Here is a 17,232-nt window from a genome sequence, read left to right on the forward strand (position 1 = left end):
TGCACAAAGCCTTTCAGGAGCTTTCATCCTACCCAAATCCCTGTTGTTATTGTATTTGTTCACAAGGGGAACAAGAGTGTGGTTTAGTTGAGCAGTGCTGTGGACCCAGGTCTCAGGTCCAAGAGTCACATTGACTTTTGCAGTTGTGGAAGTGAAAATAGTGGCACATCCTTCCAAAGTTGATATTCACCACTCTATGAAGTGCTGGGGCATTAAGCAACATAATATTTCCACTACTTATCTCCTCAGATTGTCTTTTGAGTGTTCAGACATTACTGTGCACAAGAAATCTTAGCCCCAAGTTGCTTGCTTATGCACTGAGTCAATTTTGTAGCTGTACCTCTTTGTTGCTGCTGGCTTAGGGTTATAGACACTAAAGTCAGCAGGAACAAAGAGATACAGCTACAAATGTATTTTGTGCACAGAGTATTGTGAGATGCTTTGTAAAAATGAAATAACTTCCAGAGTTTGATGTAGAGGAAGTTGAGAACTGCTAATATGAATCTTCACTGAAGAAGCAGTGATATTTATATTAGCAGGTCTCAATTTTCTCTGTATTTAGAACTGCTAAGCTGCTCTGTGCATTGTAACTAATATGTATAAAATTTTGTTCCTAGTTTTTAGTGGCTCCTATATTCCCCAGTGACGTCTCCCCCGCCCCCCATCTCTTATTAATCCTTCAGACACATTTGGCATGTCACAACCTTGTTTAGCTTCTTTAATGGGTGTAGGCAGGATGGAACCAGTTGCCACCAGTGTGTCCTCAGACATGTTTCTTGGCCCCCATCGAGGTGCCCTATCCCTCCTACTTTTGTTCTTAAAAAAATAATGACATTCCTTACTGGCAGCTGGGGTTGGTTCAAAGCAAAGTGAGTGCCTCTAGTTGCTCCTGTCTTATTTTCCCATGAGTGCCACTGGGCCACAAATGAGGCTCAGAGACATTCTTAGAACATAAAAGCCATGCTGAATCAGACCAAGGGTCCATCTGTTCCAGCATTATGTTCACACAGTGGCCAACCAGTTGCCCACAAGAAACCCAGAAGCAAGTGCAACAGCATCCTCCTGCTCATGTTCCCCAGCAACATAACCTTATCCGCCATGAATTTGTCCAATCCCTTTTTAAGCCATCCAAATTGGTTGCCATCTTTACACCTTGCAGAAGTGAATTCCATAGTTTATGCATTTATCTTAGGAAGTTGAAGTAGGCAGGTGGCTGTAAGCCAATGTTTTCATCTGCAGCATGTCTATTTTGTACTGGTGCCCAGGACAGTTTCTCAAATTGCCAAATGTGCCCATGAGCTTGAAAAAGTTGTATTTCACAGTAGCAAGGCCCATCCTATCCTTGAGGGATAAGTGACGGTTGATTCAGACAACCAGACTTTTCCAGTGTGCTGTAACTTTTGTAGTTGAGCTGTATGATGGGAGTCTGCTGGAAACAAATTTAAGAAGCAGCTGTGGGACTGTTGTCCTCAGGGTTCAATATTCAGAGTGTAATAATGGTAAAAAAAATAATTTGACTTCATGGAGTCAAACAACAAGATAAAAAGGAAGATCCTCCCATCTACCAGAAAAGTGTGCTGTCAGGCTTCTAAGTCTGAGGGCATCTCATTCGGCAGCTTTGTCAGCTGTTCTTCCTTTTGCCAGGGTCATCAGCAGATTCAGGCTACCTGAAGGCCCATCAAGCCCTTTTGCTCATCCTTTGGCCTATGCTTCTATATTTTTCAAGAATTTCTAGTTCTATTTTCCTTCCAGTGGAGGGTATTCCAAAAGGCCCATATTGGCCATCCCCTCTCACCAGATGAGGCCAATTTCACCACTTTTCCCAGCCTGGGACATGAACCTCTGGATCTGGGAGACTGTCCATTTTATATACTACCTAGAATTCCTGAAGTAAGTCAAGCCAACTTCCTGGTCCTCCCTCTCCACGTAGCTCTGGAGCAGCAGATAGGCATGCTTGAAACCATTCCCACAGTGCTTCATATTGGAGCTCTAGATCCTGTTCCCATCTGTCATAAAGTAAAAGTCTCTACCCTTGCCATGTTCTGGTTCTCAAACAGTGCAGAGGAGACAGAGCAATCCTAGATGTCTAGTTAACAGATTTCTTAGAGTCTGTCGCTTCTAGATGGAGGTTCTGATCTCTGTTCTCCTGGCTGTGGCTCTAGGTAAGTTCCTTTAATCCCTTGATCTCAAAGAACCCTATTTGAACATTTCTTTCTGACTGCCTCACTGCAGTTTTCAGCAATTTACTTATAGGATGCTGCAGTATTAACAGTGTGCTCTGCCATGTTGTCCAGATCTTCCATCAAGGCCGTAGTGATGGTTGTTATGTACTTCAAGCCAAGAGGCATACAAGCCTATCCTTATTTGTACGATACCTTGATCAGGGCCTTCCGCTTCCAAGGAAGTGCAGGGATTTGTCAGAAGTTGGGACTATGCCATCTTCAACCCACTCACTGCCTACACCATCTACACCTACACCATTGACACAGAGTGGGAAATAGTATGTCTCACTGCAGTGCAGCAGGAGTCTGAGTACCATACTTATTCTGGTGATGAGGGGCCTTTCAGAGTGCCTCCTTTCTTCCACTTTCAACTTAGGCTCAGATGGTTAATTGAGTCAGGCCTCTGGCATGGGGAATCTTTTTGACATACTCCAATGAAACATCAACAATCTTTCTCCAGGATCAGGAGGCATCAATGCCCTCACCTGGTCCTGGCCAAAGAAGCTTCAGTATGTCATCCCACCCTTTTCACTCCTGTCCAGAATCTTAGCCAGGTTCTGAGCAGAATTGGCACTCATCATCCTGGTGGCTCCTCATTAGTCAAGATGTGTGGCTTGCATAGGTTCCCATCTGGCAACTGATATGGGTATTCAAGGACTGACAAATCCTTGTTTGAGCAGTGTGAAGATGTCTCAATGTCTGAGACATCTTAATGGATGTTTCATCTAAAGGCCATCTGCACTGCATGCAGGTTGTCAGAACTGCCATTCTAATTGCTGTCCCAGCTTTCTGCAGTCTCTGTTGATACAGTGTTTCTTCACTGCAATTGCTCCTCTGTTCTAAAAGTTCATTCTCCTTTCCTTTGTCCAAGCTCCTGACATCCTGAAAGAGAAGATATGGGGCTGAGGGCACCAGGCTCCTGTAGCAGGGGATCACATCTAGCAGAGTGTAAATGAATCAGTGTGGTATCTTACTTGAAGGATTGTTTCTTTGGTTCCTGTGAGGAAGCAATAGGGGTCTTGTAATGAGATGCTGTCTATGTGATCTACATTACAATGGTGCATTCATATGTCCTTACACTTGTATCACATTTGGTGCTAAAATCACTGCTTTGTCTTGCCCCCTTTGCTTTCCATTGCCTACAGGTACACCGTTGTTGCTGCCATATAAACCACCTGGGAGTTCAGAGGTGTTCTACGTCCCTTGTCCAAAAGAAACGCTTAGACTTTCACGTGTCAGGTCAGAGACCACCATGGAGAGCTCCCACTCAGGTATTTTAGATTAATCTGACCTTTATCAAAATTGTATCTAAATTGCTCAGTACGCTGGGTTGTATGTACACAGCACTTGCCAAAGCTGAGAAGCTGAGATTGCATAAAACAAGAGAGCATCAGCAGTTTGTTGCACTATGCTTATATTTGTTGAATAGAATGGAGCTGAGATAATCTAGATTTACACCAGCAAAAACTAACCTCTGATGTTTGCTATGTTTAGGCTTTGGCTTTGGGTGTGAAATTACCTTTTATATTAGAAAGATGGGGCTAAGAATTTAGTAGCTTGAAAGATTCTTTTCTTGGCGGTATTGGTGGGACCTAGATTTCATTTATTTCCCTGGCTTTGGTTAGAACTTCTGCTTCATTCCAGTTCATTCTCTCCCTTCAGCAGCCTTTCTTTCCTCTTATTTTAATCTCATGCTTTTAACCTTTAGAACACATGTTAGTGACATATTTTGGGAGGCAGATAAAGGCATAAATTACAGATTAAGGCAATTATTTGACTTGCCTGTATTTCTGCAAGAGCTCAGCAAACCTGTACTCTGCACATTCACAGAGGTATGTTTGCTTTTATTACTACTTTACCACATCCAGAGCTGAGCCCACATCCAGAGCAGAGCACTGAATAAAAAATAAATTTCCTTCAAGAGTTGAGCTTAGACTCTCCACTGGCACAGCCTTGGCTGTCTGTAGACGTTTAAAGCTTCCTTATAGTGAGTCAGACCATTGGCCCAATATTGTCTGCTCTGACTGGCAGCAGCAGCTTTCCAGGGCCTTGGGTCTTTCCCAGCTGTGATACATGAGAGCCTTTAAGTGGAGATGCTTGGAATTCAGCCTGTGCTCTGCCACCAGCTAGCATGGCTACCAGTCATGATAGCTGTATGATGGCTGTATATTGCCTCCAGTATCACAGGCAGTTTGTCTTTCAATACCAGTTGCTGGGGAACATAACCAGGAGGGTGCTCTTGCACTCATGTCCTACTTGTGGGCAGCTGGTTGGCCACTGTGTGAACAGATTGCTGGACTAAATGGACCTTTGGTTCTTCTTATGTTCCCTGATATACGGTATATTGCTTATACTGAATTAGATAATTGGCTCATCTAGTTCTTCATTTCTTACCTTTGCTCAAGTTCACTCACAAGGCTGGCATGAAAGCAGACAATAGTTTGGACTTCCACACGAGTAAAGGATGATATATTCAAACCTGGATCCCACATGATTTTTTGCTTTTTGCCTATTCTGTCTGGTTAAAAGGGTAACAGACGGTATGGGTGGTAGTTAGAACTCTATAAACTCACTTTAGTAATGAGGTTGCTGATAATGCTAGAGAATATATATATCAACTTAAAAAAGAACTAAATCATCTGTTACAGTTGGGATATGTAGCTAATTAGTGGGAAATACCTTTTTGGTTGAAAAATTCTGCTGAACATACCCAGAAGATAATGAATATAAATCTGCTTCATTTTAGGCTTTTGAACTGTTGTGACACAGAAACATGGTGTTGCGGGAGCTGATTGTAAATGGCTTCCATTTTATGTATTTATTACGTTTATAGCCTGCCTTTCCTCCAAGTAACTAAAGGCTGTGGACGTGGTTTTCCCTGGCATTGTATCTTCACAATAACCCTGCGAAGCAGGTTAAGCTGAGAGAATGCGACTGGCTCATGGTCACTCAGTGAGCTTCATGGCAGAGTGGGGATTTGACGTCAGGTCTCTCTGTTCCTAGTCTAATATTCTAAGGATTTTACTACACTGTCTGTCTGTTATGTTGAGCTTTTGTTGAAATGATTTATGGTTGTCTTGAGCTTTTGTTGAGCACCTTGTTGCATAGTAAACAACCATTAGGACTTACCTCCAGCTTTTGCTGTTCCTTTCTACTTAAACCAGCATTCTTCAGCCCCCACAAGCCCTCCTCAGAGACCAGAAAATGGCTGGGGTTGTGTTTTGTTTAACTCACAAGTGAAGAACGTTAAGATCATCAGCAGCAGCCCTTCTCCGTGAGCCCCTGCCAAAGGAAGTGAGGCAGGTGGCTACTAGGAGGAGGGCTTTTTCTGTTGTGGCACCCCGGCTCTGGAATGAGCTCCCTAGTGAGGTTCGCCTGGCGCCTACATTGTACTCCTTTCGGCGCCAGGTGAAGACCTTTTTATTTTCCCAGGCTTTTTAGCTTTCTAAATTTTTATCTTTGCTGTTTTAAATCTGTATTTTAAATTCCTGTACTGCTGCTAGGTTTTATTGTGCTTGTATTGTTATATTGTGGTTGTATTGTTATATTGTGGTTTTAATGTTCTATATATTTTAAATTGTTTTATTGTGTGTTGTTTGGTTTTAATTTTTGTGAACCGCCCAGAGAGCTTCGGCTATTGGGCGGTATAGAAATGAAATGAATGAATAAATAAATAAACAAATAAACGTTAGCCTAATTTCCAAAGCCCTGTGGAAATGATCAGTTCCAGGGGGAACAAAAGAAAGAGAGAGAAGTAAGCGTGTGTATGTGTGTGTCGGGGGTGGGGGGGCAGAAAGAGAAAGTAAATCGGATGGCCCTGCCTGCTAATGCTTTGGCCTCTGCTGGTGTGTGGCACCCAGCAGATTACCTCCAATTACCTATTCAACAGGACAGACATGGGGTGGGGGCAGAGTGTGAAAGTGTGAAAGACCAGAGAGAAGATCGCAGTAGTCTAGGTAAGAGATGACCAGGACATAGACCAGCAAGCCCCAATTGTCATCCTAAAGCTTCCTCCTGTTGTGGATCCTTTTCAATAACTTCCTTCAGTGTCTGAGTTTTGTTTCTGGGTCTGATCAATTTTCACTACCATACACTTATCCTCCCAGTTGTGTCTCTTCCATAATTCTTTCTGATGCTTTTTTTCTCAATAGGATCAAATGATGCCATCCCTCCAAAATTTCCAGCACAGGCACTTGGGTCAAGGGATGAGAATCCTCCAGATCCTATCGCTATCAAACACAGAGAGGGCATCTATAGTAAAAGGGCTACACCTAAGGATGCTTGGACAGAAGAAAAAGTGGCAACACAGAAAGGTGTTAAAAGTAACTATTCTTCTATATCTCTGATGGCTGAGCATGTCATTAGAGCAGCAGCTCCCCCCTCCCCCTTTATACCAACAAAATATCTTGGTTTGGAAGCCTCTTGTGCATTGAGGTCCAGAAATATCCAGGGTTGGGTTTAGAGGAGGAGGGAAGGGGTTTGAAAATAATATGGCTTTATAAAGAGAAGAAAAGGATGCTAGTTTGTGTTGATCAGCCAGACACTACTAGATGAAGGTAATGTACAGTTTCACATGATCAGCAGGGAAAACTACGTAGTATGGGTAGTTTCTCCAGCTCCTGCATCTGCTGCTCATGTGCCTTGCATTTCCTAAATTACCCGTGCGGTGTTGTGGGTTGCCGTGTCATCCGAACCTGGTGCACGGCAGGGGTGGCTTCTAACCCACCTCCGTCGCATGCTGGATTCAGATGACATGTCAACCCATGACATGGCATGGGCAATTAAGTAAATGGCGGGCAAGTGCAGGGACAGGGGAAACAACCCATACTGCGTAGTTTCCCTGCTGATCGTGCGAACCCGGCCAGTGTCTGAAGACAAAGAGTTTTCCAACCCCAGAGTTATTGAGGTTGAAATAAGAGTAGTGGAGCACTTGTTAGTTGTTTTCTCAAAAACATGCTCACTACATAATGGTTTTGTTGTTGTTTGTTTTTTGCGTTACAGTGGGAACAATCATACATGTTTCTGAACCCCACTTGATTTTGGTCTGTGCCCATCCATCTATCTACCATGATAGATTTTGTTTGGGATCTATTATTTCTTGTATGTAATATGGAAAGTAGTTAAACCTGGGATAAAAGAGCAATAAAATGACGGGCAAGTATGTCTTTCCGTTAATGCTCTCATCAGCAACTAGTTGTTCTGGAGAATCACATTGTGGAGTGGATGATAGGTAGAGAGCCAGGGCTTTCTCCCTCCATGTGCCCCCCCCCCCCAAATGCTAGAATGGAGATGCTGGTCAGTTCCATAGCCACAAACACTGCTTTCTACACACTCCTGCATGTGGATCTGTAATAGGAGGGCAGATTTGTTTCTGGGTCTTCTAGTTGTTAACTCCTGCTCTAGCAAAATCAGGAGAAAATTCAGATATCCCCTTGCTTGCCAGTGGTTTTTGTGACTGACTGATCTTGAAAAATATGAAATTAGCTTTGGGATCTTCTCAAAATTGATCTGACTTTACAGCACAGAAGGTGGAATATGTCCCTTGAGTGAGTGCATGTATTAACTTTCTGAAGGAAGAATTACTGAGTGTCTGCTTTCTCTGCTGCAAGCAGATATTCATTGTACTAGAGAGAAAAATAATTGTATTATGCAGCATTCTGAATATGCAGGTCAGAGCACAGTAACATAATTATGGCAGTTAATAAGTGATGGAGGCTGTACCCCCTTCTGCTTTCCCCCCTAACCTTTCTTAATTCGAAGGCTTATCTGAAGTCCCTTCAAGTATGCAGGAGCTATTAATGAATGCCAGGGCAGCTAATAGGAAGTGGTGGGGGATATATTATAAGTATATAAGAACCACCATGGTGGATCAGACCAAAGGCTTATCACATCCATCATTCTGTTCACACAGTGTCCAACCAGCTGCCTCTGGGAAGCCCAAAACCAGGACAAGAATGCAATAGCACCCTCCTGCTCATATTCCCCAGCAATTAGTATTTAGAGGCATACTGCCTCTGATATTGGAGGTACTACATAGCCACAGCAATAGTAATTACAGGCAAGCATGGTCTGGGAGAACAAAATGAAGCAGGACGTAGGCTGATAGAATTTTGCCAAGACAATTCACTGTGCATAACAAACACTCTCTTCCAACAACCTAAGAGATGACTTTATACATGGACTTCACCAGACGGTCGACACCGAAATCAGATTGACTACATCCTTTGTAGCCAAAGGTGGCGGACATCTACGCAGTCAGTAAAAACAAGACCTGGAGCTGATTGTAGTTCAGATCACGAACTTTTTATTGCACAATTTAGAATCAGACTAAAGAGAATAGGGAAGACCCACAGATCAGTTAGATATGAGCTCACTAATATTCCTAATGAATATGCAGTGGAGGTGAAGAATAGATTTAAGGGACTAGATTTAGTAGATAGGGTCCCGGAAGAACTATGGACAGAAGTTTGCAACATTGTTCAGGAGGCAGCAACAAAAAACGTCCCAAAGAAAAAGAAAACCAAGAAAGCAAGATGGCTGTCTGCTGAGACACTGGAAGCAGCCCAAGAAAGAAGGAAAGCAAAAGGCAACAGTGATCGGGGGAGATATGCCCAATTAAATGCAAAATTCCAGAGGTTAGCCAGAAGAGATAAGGAATTATTTTTAAACAAGCAACGCGTGGAAGCGGAAGAAGATCATAGAATAGGAAGGACAAGAGACCTCTTCCAGAAAATTAGAAACATTGGAGGTAAATTCCAGGCAAAAATGGGTATAATCAAAAACAAAGATGGCAAGGACCTAACAGAAGCAGAAGAGATCAAGAAAAGGTGGCAAGAATATATGGAAGATCTGTATAGGAAGGATAATAATATCGGGGATAGATTTGACGGTGTGGTCAGTGAGCTAGAGCCAGACATCCTGAAGAGTGAGGTTGAATGGGCCTTAAGAAGCATTGCTAATAACAAGGCAGCAGGAGATGACGGTATCCCCGCTGAACTGTTTAAAATCTTGCAAGATGATGCTGTCAAGGTGATGCATGCCATATGCCAGCAAATTTGGAAAACACAAGAATGGCCAACAGATTGGAAAAAATCAACCTATATCCCCATACCAAAAAAGGGAAGCACCAGAGAATGTTCAAACTATCGAACAGTGGCACTTATTTCACATGCCAGTAAGGTAATGCTCAAGATCTTGCAAGGTAGACTCCAGCAATTCACGGAACGAGAACTGCCAGATGTACAAGCTGGGTTTCGAAAAGGCAGAGGAACTAGAGAGCAAATTGCCAATATCCACTGGATAATGGAGAAAGCCAGGGAGTTTCAGAAAAACATCTATTTCTGTTTTATTGACTATTCTAAAGCCTTTGACTGTGTGGATCATCACAAATTGTGGCAAGTTCTTGGTGGGATGGGAATACCAAGTCATCTTGTCTGCCTCCTGAGGAATCTGTATAACGACCAAGTAGCAACGGTAAGAACAGACCATGGATCAACGGACTGGTTTAAGGTTGGGAAAGGAGTACGGCAGGGTTGTATACTCGCACCCTACTTATTCAGCCTGTACGCAGAACACATCATGCGACGTGCTGGGTTTGATGAAGCCAAGGCTGGAGTTAAAATTGCTGGAAGAAACATTAACAATCTCAGATATGCAGATGATACCACTTTGATGGCTGAAAGCGAGGAGGAGCTGAGGAACCTCATGATGAAGGTGAAAGAAGAAAGTGCAAAAGCTGGGTTGCAGTTCAACCTCAAAAAAACCAAGATTATGGCAACCAGCTTGATTGATAACTGGCAAATAGAGGGAGAAAACATGGAGGCAGTGACAGACTTTGTCTTTCTAGGCGCAAAGATTACCACAGACACTGACTGCAGCCAGGAAATCAGAAGACACTTCTTGGGAGGAGAGCAATGACAAATTTTGATAAAATAGTGAAGAGCAGAGACATCACACTGACGACAAAGGTCTGCATAGTTAAAGCAATGGTATTCCCCGTAGTAACCTATGGCTGTGAGAGCTGGACCATAAGGAAGGCTGAGCAAAGGAAGTTAGATGCTTTTGAACTGTGGTGCTGGAGGAAAATTCTGAGAGTGCCTTGGACTGCCAGAAGATCAAACCAGTCCATACTCCAGGAAATAAAGCCAGACTGTTCACTTGAGGGAAGGATATTAAAGGCAAAACTGAAGTACTTTGGCCACATAATGAAAAGACAGGATACCCTGGAGAAGATGCTGATGCTAGGGAAAGTGGAAGGCAAAAGGAAGAGGGGCCGACCAAGGGCAAGGTGGATGGATGATATTTTGGAGGTGACGGACTCGACCTTGGGGGAGCTGGGGATGGCGACGGCCGGCAGGAAGCTCTGGCGTGGGCTGGTCCATGAAGTCACGAAGAGTCGGAAGTGACTGACTGAATAAACAACAACAAACATAGCCATCATGATGGCCATCACCTCCATGAATTTGTCTAATCTTCTAAAGCCACCCAAGCTGGTGGCCATCTCTACTCATAGCAAATTCCGTGGTTTGCAGTAATGAATTTTGCAATATTAATTGGATGATCCCACGTTCTAGGATTATGAGAAAGGGAGAAAAACTTCTTCCTCACCATGTATACTTTGTACACTTCTGTCATATCCTCCCTTAGCCCTTTCTTTTAAACTAAACCCCCCCAAACATAATATTTATTCATAGGGACTTGCTTCAGCCTGTTAATCTTTTTGGTTGTCTGTCTGCTTGGTTGCTACATTTCTATACTACCTAATAGCCAAAGCTCTGTGGGTGGTTCACAAAAGATAGAACTATAAAATACAACAATATTATTAAAATTAATAATAAACATAAAATAAAAAGATTTAGAAGTTTAAAACAGAATAAAATCAGTGTAAAAGCCAAAGTTCATTGAGTACACTAAAGCCTTTGATTGTGTGGATCACAACAAACTGTGGCAAATTCTTAAAGTGATGGGGGTACCAGACCACCTTACCTGTCTCCTGAGAAACCTGTACGAGGGTCAAGAAGCAACAGTAAGAACCAGACATGGAACAACCGATTGGTTCAAAATTGGGAAAGGAGTACGACAAGGCTGCATATTGTCGCCCTGCTTATTTAACTTATATGCAGAGTACATCATGAGAAATGCCGGGTTGGATGAATCACAGGTCGGAATTAAGATTGCCGGGAGAATTATCAACAACCTCTGATATGCAGACGATACCACCCTAATGGCAGAAAGCGAAGAGGATCTCAAGAGCCTCTTGTTGAGGGTGAAAGAGGAGAGTGCAAAAGCTGGTTTGAAACTCAACATTAAAAAAACTAAGATCATGGCATCTGGCCCCATCACTTCCTGGCATATGGAAGGGGAAGAAATGGAAGCAGTGACAGATTTTATTTTCTTGGGCTCCAAGATCACGGCAGACGGTGACTGTAGCCATGAAATTAAAAGACGCTTGCTTCTTGGGAGGAAAGCTATGGCAAAGCTAGACAGCATAGTAAGAAGCAGAGACATCACCTTGCCGACAAAGGTCCGTCTAATCAAAGGTATGGTTTTCCCAGTAGTAACGTATGGCTGTGAGAGCTGGACTATAAGGAAGGCTGAGCGGCAAAGAATTGATGCTTTCAAACTGTGGTGCTGGAGAAGACTCTTACGAGTCCCCTGGACTGCAAGGAGATCAAATCAGTCCCTCCTAAAGGAAATCAACCCTGAGTGCTCATTGGAAGGACAGATACTGAAGCTGAAGCTCAAATATTTTGGCCACCTAATGCGAAGAGAAAACTCTCTGGAAAAGACCCTGATGCTGGGAAAGACTGAAGGCAAAAGGAGAAGGGGATTGCAGAGGTTGAGATGGCTAGATAGCATCACTGATGCAATGAATATGGACTTGAGCACGCTCTGGGAGAGAGCAGAGGACAGGAAGGCCTGGCGTTCTATGGTCCATAGGGTCACGAAGAGTCAGACGCGACTGAACGACTGAACAACAACAGCCAAAGTAAAAACCAGCAGCAATGTCAGGATCTAAAAATATGATAACATATTTTTTAAAAACCTGAAGGGCTTAAAAGCCTGCTAGAATAAAAAGGTCTTCACCTGGTGCCGAAAAGCAATGTGGGTGGCAGGCAAACCAATCTGGGGAGGGCATGCTACATCCAGTGTGTCACCTTAGTAGCCACCTGCCTTACCTCATTTGGCAGGGGTGCAAGCAGATGTACATTGGAAGAGACAGTTCTTTAGGTAACCTGGCCCAAGCCCTTGTATGCCCCAGCTGTGGGCCACTAAGGTTTGGAGGTGCCGAGATAGTGATAAGCCAAATCCAGGTTTGCTTACAAGGAGACTTTATTGAGTACTTACAGCGCACAGGCATACCCAGTGGTTGGATCAGACAGCTTCTCTGAACCCAGAACCAAGGGGTGCAATGGGTTTTATACCATACATGTTAGCAGTGAGGCAGCATGACAGCAGCATGCATTAATTAGCGTTCATCTGCAGCTTTCCCAGCATAGGCTAACAGCCCCACGTCCAAGGGGAAACAATCAGAACTTTCCCAGCACAGACACCTGTAAACATAGCCAAAACAGAGCCTCACTTCTCAGGTGTTTCCTAGGCCCTGATAAGATAAACGGTAGCTCATTAGCCTGGAATGTGCTGAGGTGGCAATATTGACCTTTGACTCATCTCATAAGCTCAGAGGCCCACTAGCAAGGAAATTGCACTTATTGAACCAAAGCACATCATTATGGATCTCTAGGCCCCTCTAAAACTACAGGTGACTTGGTTACAGGCCTGGGGCCATTACAGCCCTTTAGGGCTTTAAAGGTTAATACCAGCACTTTGAATTGGACCCAGAAAGAGGTTGGAAGCCAATGCAGAAGTCAGTGGTTGCCCTTTCCCCTACCTTTTCCACCTCTACAATATCCTTTTTGAGGTGCAGTGATCAGAACCGTACACAATCTTCCATATCCAGTTGCACCATAGATTTATATAAAGGGATTTTATTGGCAGTTTTATTTTTAATTTCTCTATCATCTCTGACCGAATTGTGGAAGAGTATGGTGACTTGGCTCGCATTAATGAAACCGGATAGCATGAAGGGGGAGGTGTTAACTTCCCCAAATGTGTCAACCTGGTTATCTTGTATAGCACCAAGCTTGACTTGAGGGGTGGAAAAGGGGGGTAGTCCTGGTCTATAACGAGCGTTCTGGTTTGTGTTTAGATTCAGAAAGTATGAATTTGGTAAATTCTCATTGAAACGTGAGCTGAACTAATTTCTTACCATCCCTACTTAGATGCCTTAGTTTTGACAGAATCCAGTATAGTTGGAGCTTGAGTACAGTCTAGTCATGTGATGGATACTTTTCAGCTCCAATGGCCTGAGGACATGGAAAAATGGCTTGGACATTTGAGGCATTCTACAGGTTCCCTTGATCCTTGCCCATCCTGGCTGTTGAAATCTGTCATGGCTGGGGCAGGAACACTGCGGGTCACATAGAATTAGACAGCTGATCAATATCCAGTTAATATGCGTAGTCTCCAAGAAACATGTCCTTGTTTTTTATCTCTAGTTCTGAGGTGAGAACATGCCTCTTTTCTCCACTGCGCATCTGATAGCTGAGACACCACAAGTAGCAAAAAATTAGTGAGCAAGCCACATGGAGCCTGCTGTGTGTTCTTATGCGACTTGCTGCTTCCCTTCCACGTATCAGATACACAGCAGAAAAAAGTGGCAAGGCTGCAGTCTTTTTTCCCAGTTACTCAGCTGTTCCTTGCTGTCATCAAGAGTGTGAGATGGATCTCTGTAGGGCAGTGCGGACAGCAGCGATCTTGTCCCTGACAGAAAGTACATTTTTGTTCAATCGTTCAGTCGTGTCCGACTCTTCGTGACCCCATGGACCATAGCACGCCAGGCCTTCCTGTCCTGCGCTCTCTCCCGGAGCGTGCTCAAGTTCATATTCATTGCATCCGTGATGCTATCTAGCCATCTCATCCTCTGCCGTCCCCTTCTCCTTTTGCCTTCAGTCTTTCCCAGCATCAGGGTCTTTTCCAGGGAGTTTTCTCTTCGCATTAGGTGGCCAAAATATTGGAGCTTCAGCTTCATTATCTGTCCTTCCAATGAGCACTCAGGGTTGATTTCCTTTAGGATGGACTGATTTGACCTCCTTGCAGTCCAGGGGACTCGTAAGAGTCTTCTCCAGCACCACAGTTCGAAAGCATAGGAAATGCCACATTTCCTAGGTGGCAAATCAAAGTGCTCTTCCGGTATTCGACTACATCTCCAAGGATCACTGTGGTACCTCTTATTTTTTTTGACAGCCATTTAGATTGCATTGATTGGGGGAGGATGGGACTGATGCTTTAACCTCTGGCCCAATGGAATGTGCAGAAGAACTGGGATTGGCTTGCATCTCCACTAGCACTTTCTTTTGGGACGTCTCTCATATTTGTTGGTTTATACAAATGACCTTCGAAACTTTTGATTGGAGGGACTTGCCAACAGATTTTTGTTTCTTTTCTGGACCTATTTCTCATTTTTGCTACCAAAACCAGAAGCTGGTCTCCTCTAAGATCTTTTTGCCATGTCTTCCTCAGTATCCTCTGGCAGTGTAGAATCAGCCATTCAAAGCTTTTGCTCTCACTGCTGAAGGAGGGAAAGAAACTAAACAGAATCTCTAAATGGCAAAAGAATTGGAGCAGAACAGCAAAGCATTTTAGAGAGCGTGGACAGAATATATGAGCCTTCCACATAAGTTTATAGGCTCATATCCAGCTATATTTTTCCACATAAAAATCTCAGTTTAGTAATGTGCATAGAAGCTGAGGGAGAATTGTTGTCTGTGAGGCTTTGATCAGCTCTTGCAGTGGAGTGACATACATACCACTTGAAATGTTACTATTAAAAAGGAAGTACAGAAGAACGTTGGAAGTGCAAGGATAGTAAGAAATGTGTATCTGTGGTAGTAAGGGAGAGCTGTGCGTTCTGCCACAGGAAAATCCCCCAGCCTATAACTAGATAATCAAAATTCTACAGCCTGAATAAATGTATGCAGATTGTGCATACTGCAAATCTTGTTTGCAGCTGGAAGAGAAAGCTCATGCTGATTTGTTTCCAGAATACTTTCCCAACATAACTATTCATTTCTGTTAGAAATAGCAACATGAGAAAATATTTACTTCAGCAGAGGAGCAGATAGCTGGTCACACAATAAAACTGATCTTCTCTGAGTTCATAATTTTCTAAACCTCGATCATGCACCCCCTTACTTAGTCTCTCTCTTTCTTTTAGTTAAATGTCCCAACTTTATACACTTGTTCTTTTGTACCGAAGATGTTTCAGTCTCCAGACCACTAGTTGGAGAATACATCACGTTCCCTTAAAAAAAGAAGTGTACACTTCATCCTTTGGTTATCAGCAGCTGTTGAAATCACAGAATGTTTTATAAGTGTAGTTTTGTAATGTAATGTTGACATGGTTATTGGATTTTTGGTATACAAGTAGTAAGCAGGTATTATGTATGCCTCAAGTTAATGAACGAAGAGCACTGTGGATTTAGAACTGAAATGGTCATGTAATGTAAGTAACTCTTTCTTCCTGGCTGAACATGATGACTAAGGTATCTCATTATCTCTCCTTTCTCTGCCCCCATATCTGCTTAGGAAGTGCCAGAATCAGAAATCCCATGGAATCTGTTAAAACGACTCATTCAGTTTTCAGGTCTGCTCAGTTTTACATGCACCATCCAGTGCCTCTGCAGCATGAAATTGACTTCCTTCCTAAGAACGAGGCCTTGAGGCAGCATGCAGTACAAGGGCACCCAGCCCCTTCTTCTTCAAAAGACTTCCTCCAGTATAAGGGAACATCAGAGAGAAGCCAGTCCCCCTTCTCACTGTATCAGCCAAAAGGGGAGGAGAGGTTTTCCCCACTGACTGCTGAACTAGATTACAGTTTTGCTGAGGAATTAAAGTTCAATAAGACTTTGGAGACAGAGTCACCAAGAAAGGAACTAGCCCAACCTGATGTGAGGAGAACTGGTCATGAAGTGACTAAAGAGCTGTTTCTTCCAAGCAGCCAAAGGATTCACTTCAAAGAGAAGCCAGAGACTGATTTCCCAGTGATGCAAAGTGCTTCTTTCACCAGTTTAGATGAACTCTGGACTAAATACTTAGAGCGTCAAAAACAACATCAGCAACATAATCCTGGTAGCAGCAGCAAAAATGAGCTTTCTCTAGTAGAGCGACTTGATCGATTAGCTAGACTCCTGCAAAACCCTGTGAGGCACTCTCTGGTGCCTACCAGAGATGAGCAGAGCGATGTCCAAGAAGACTCAGAGGGGAATGAGCCAAAGAAGAGCAACACCCAAGGAAAAATGACACACAAAAGTAACCTGGCATCACGTAGCACCATACGAAAGGTGGGAGAGAACCCAGATACCACCAGCAATGCACAACAGTCAACATCCAAGTGTCATAAAATTGGAGATACCACAGCTATTGACCACATGGATAGAAATTTGGAACAGCACAAGAACTCTGAGACTCTGAGTGACACCTCTTCAGAGGTGAGGCTTATCCAAGATTGCAGTTTGTTAACTGACATTACCTCTGAATCAGAGGTAACTCTGCTAGAGACAGAAAGTGCCACTCGGACAGAGGCAAGTGGTTCTGTTTCCACTATCGACACAGCCAGACTGATCAGGGCTTTTGGGCATGACAGAGTGCAGGTATCTCCAAAACTGTCCCAGCTGTACAGCACCATCAGCATGCAGAAGACTCGCTCTGAGAAGTGGGCCAAGGGCAGCAGGAAAGCCAGGGGAGCAGACTACCAAAAGAAGACTCAAATGGAGCAAAAAAGAAAGGACACTCAGGTATGCTAATCTGAGGAACAACCCAGCAAGTAACAATTCTGACATTTAATTGATGATTTGCATGAAGGAGGGAAAAGAAAAGAGCAGAAACCAGGCTTTGGGGCAAGGGTGCATAGTCTTCAATGGTCTGACTCAACTTTTCCCACCTCCAGTTC

The 17,232-nt window shown here is 43.5% G+C and overlaps 1 protein-coding gene and 1 long non-coding RNA gene across 13 annotated transcripts in view; one reads left to right on the plus strand and one right to left on the minus strand.

Moving 5' to 3' along the window:
* Positions 1–17,232, plus strand: part of ALMS1 (ALMS1 centrosome and basal body associated protein) — a 127,341-nt gene that overhangs the window by 77,091 nt on the left and 33,018 nt on the right. For 5 of the 6 annotated variants that reach the window (XR_014791934.1, XM_084855299.1, XM_084855296.1 and 2 more), the window contains exons 10-12: positions 3,368–3,493; positions 6,374–6,535; positions 15,870–17,077. Coding sequence is in view for 5 of the 6 variants with exons in the window: in XM_084855299.1 (XP_084711425.1) it covers positions 3,368–3,493; positions 6,374–6,535; positions 15,870–17,077 (1,496 nt within the window). In the remaining variant the exon portion in view is untranslated. The remainder of the gene's footprint in view (positions 1–3,367; positions 3,494–6,373; positions 6,536–15,869; positions 17,078–17,232) is intronic. The other variant, XM_084855298.1, reaches the window with a different exon arrangement.
* LOC146343561 (uncharacterized) overlaps positions 1–17,232 on the minus strand; it is a 50,426-nt gene that overhangs the window by 22,352 nt on the left and 10,842 nt on the right. The gene's annotated exons all lie outside the window — the stretch shown is intronic.

The sequence above is a fragment of the Heloderma suspectum genome, chromosome 5 (assembly GCF_057233095.1).
Source record: "Heloderma suspectum isolate Gila_16-S chromosome 5, 16-S_ref, whole genome shotgun sequence".
Taxonomy (NCBI): domain Eukaryota; kingdom Metazoa; phylum Chordata; class Lepidosauria; order Squamata; family Helodermatidae; genus Heloderma; species Heloderma suspectum.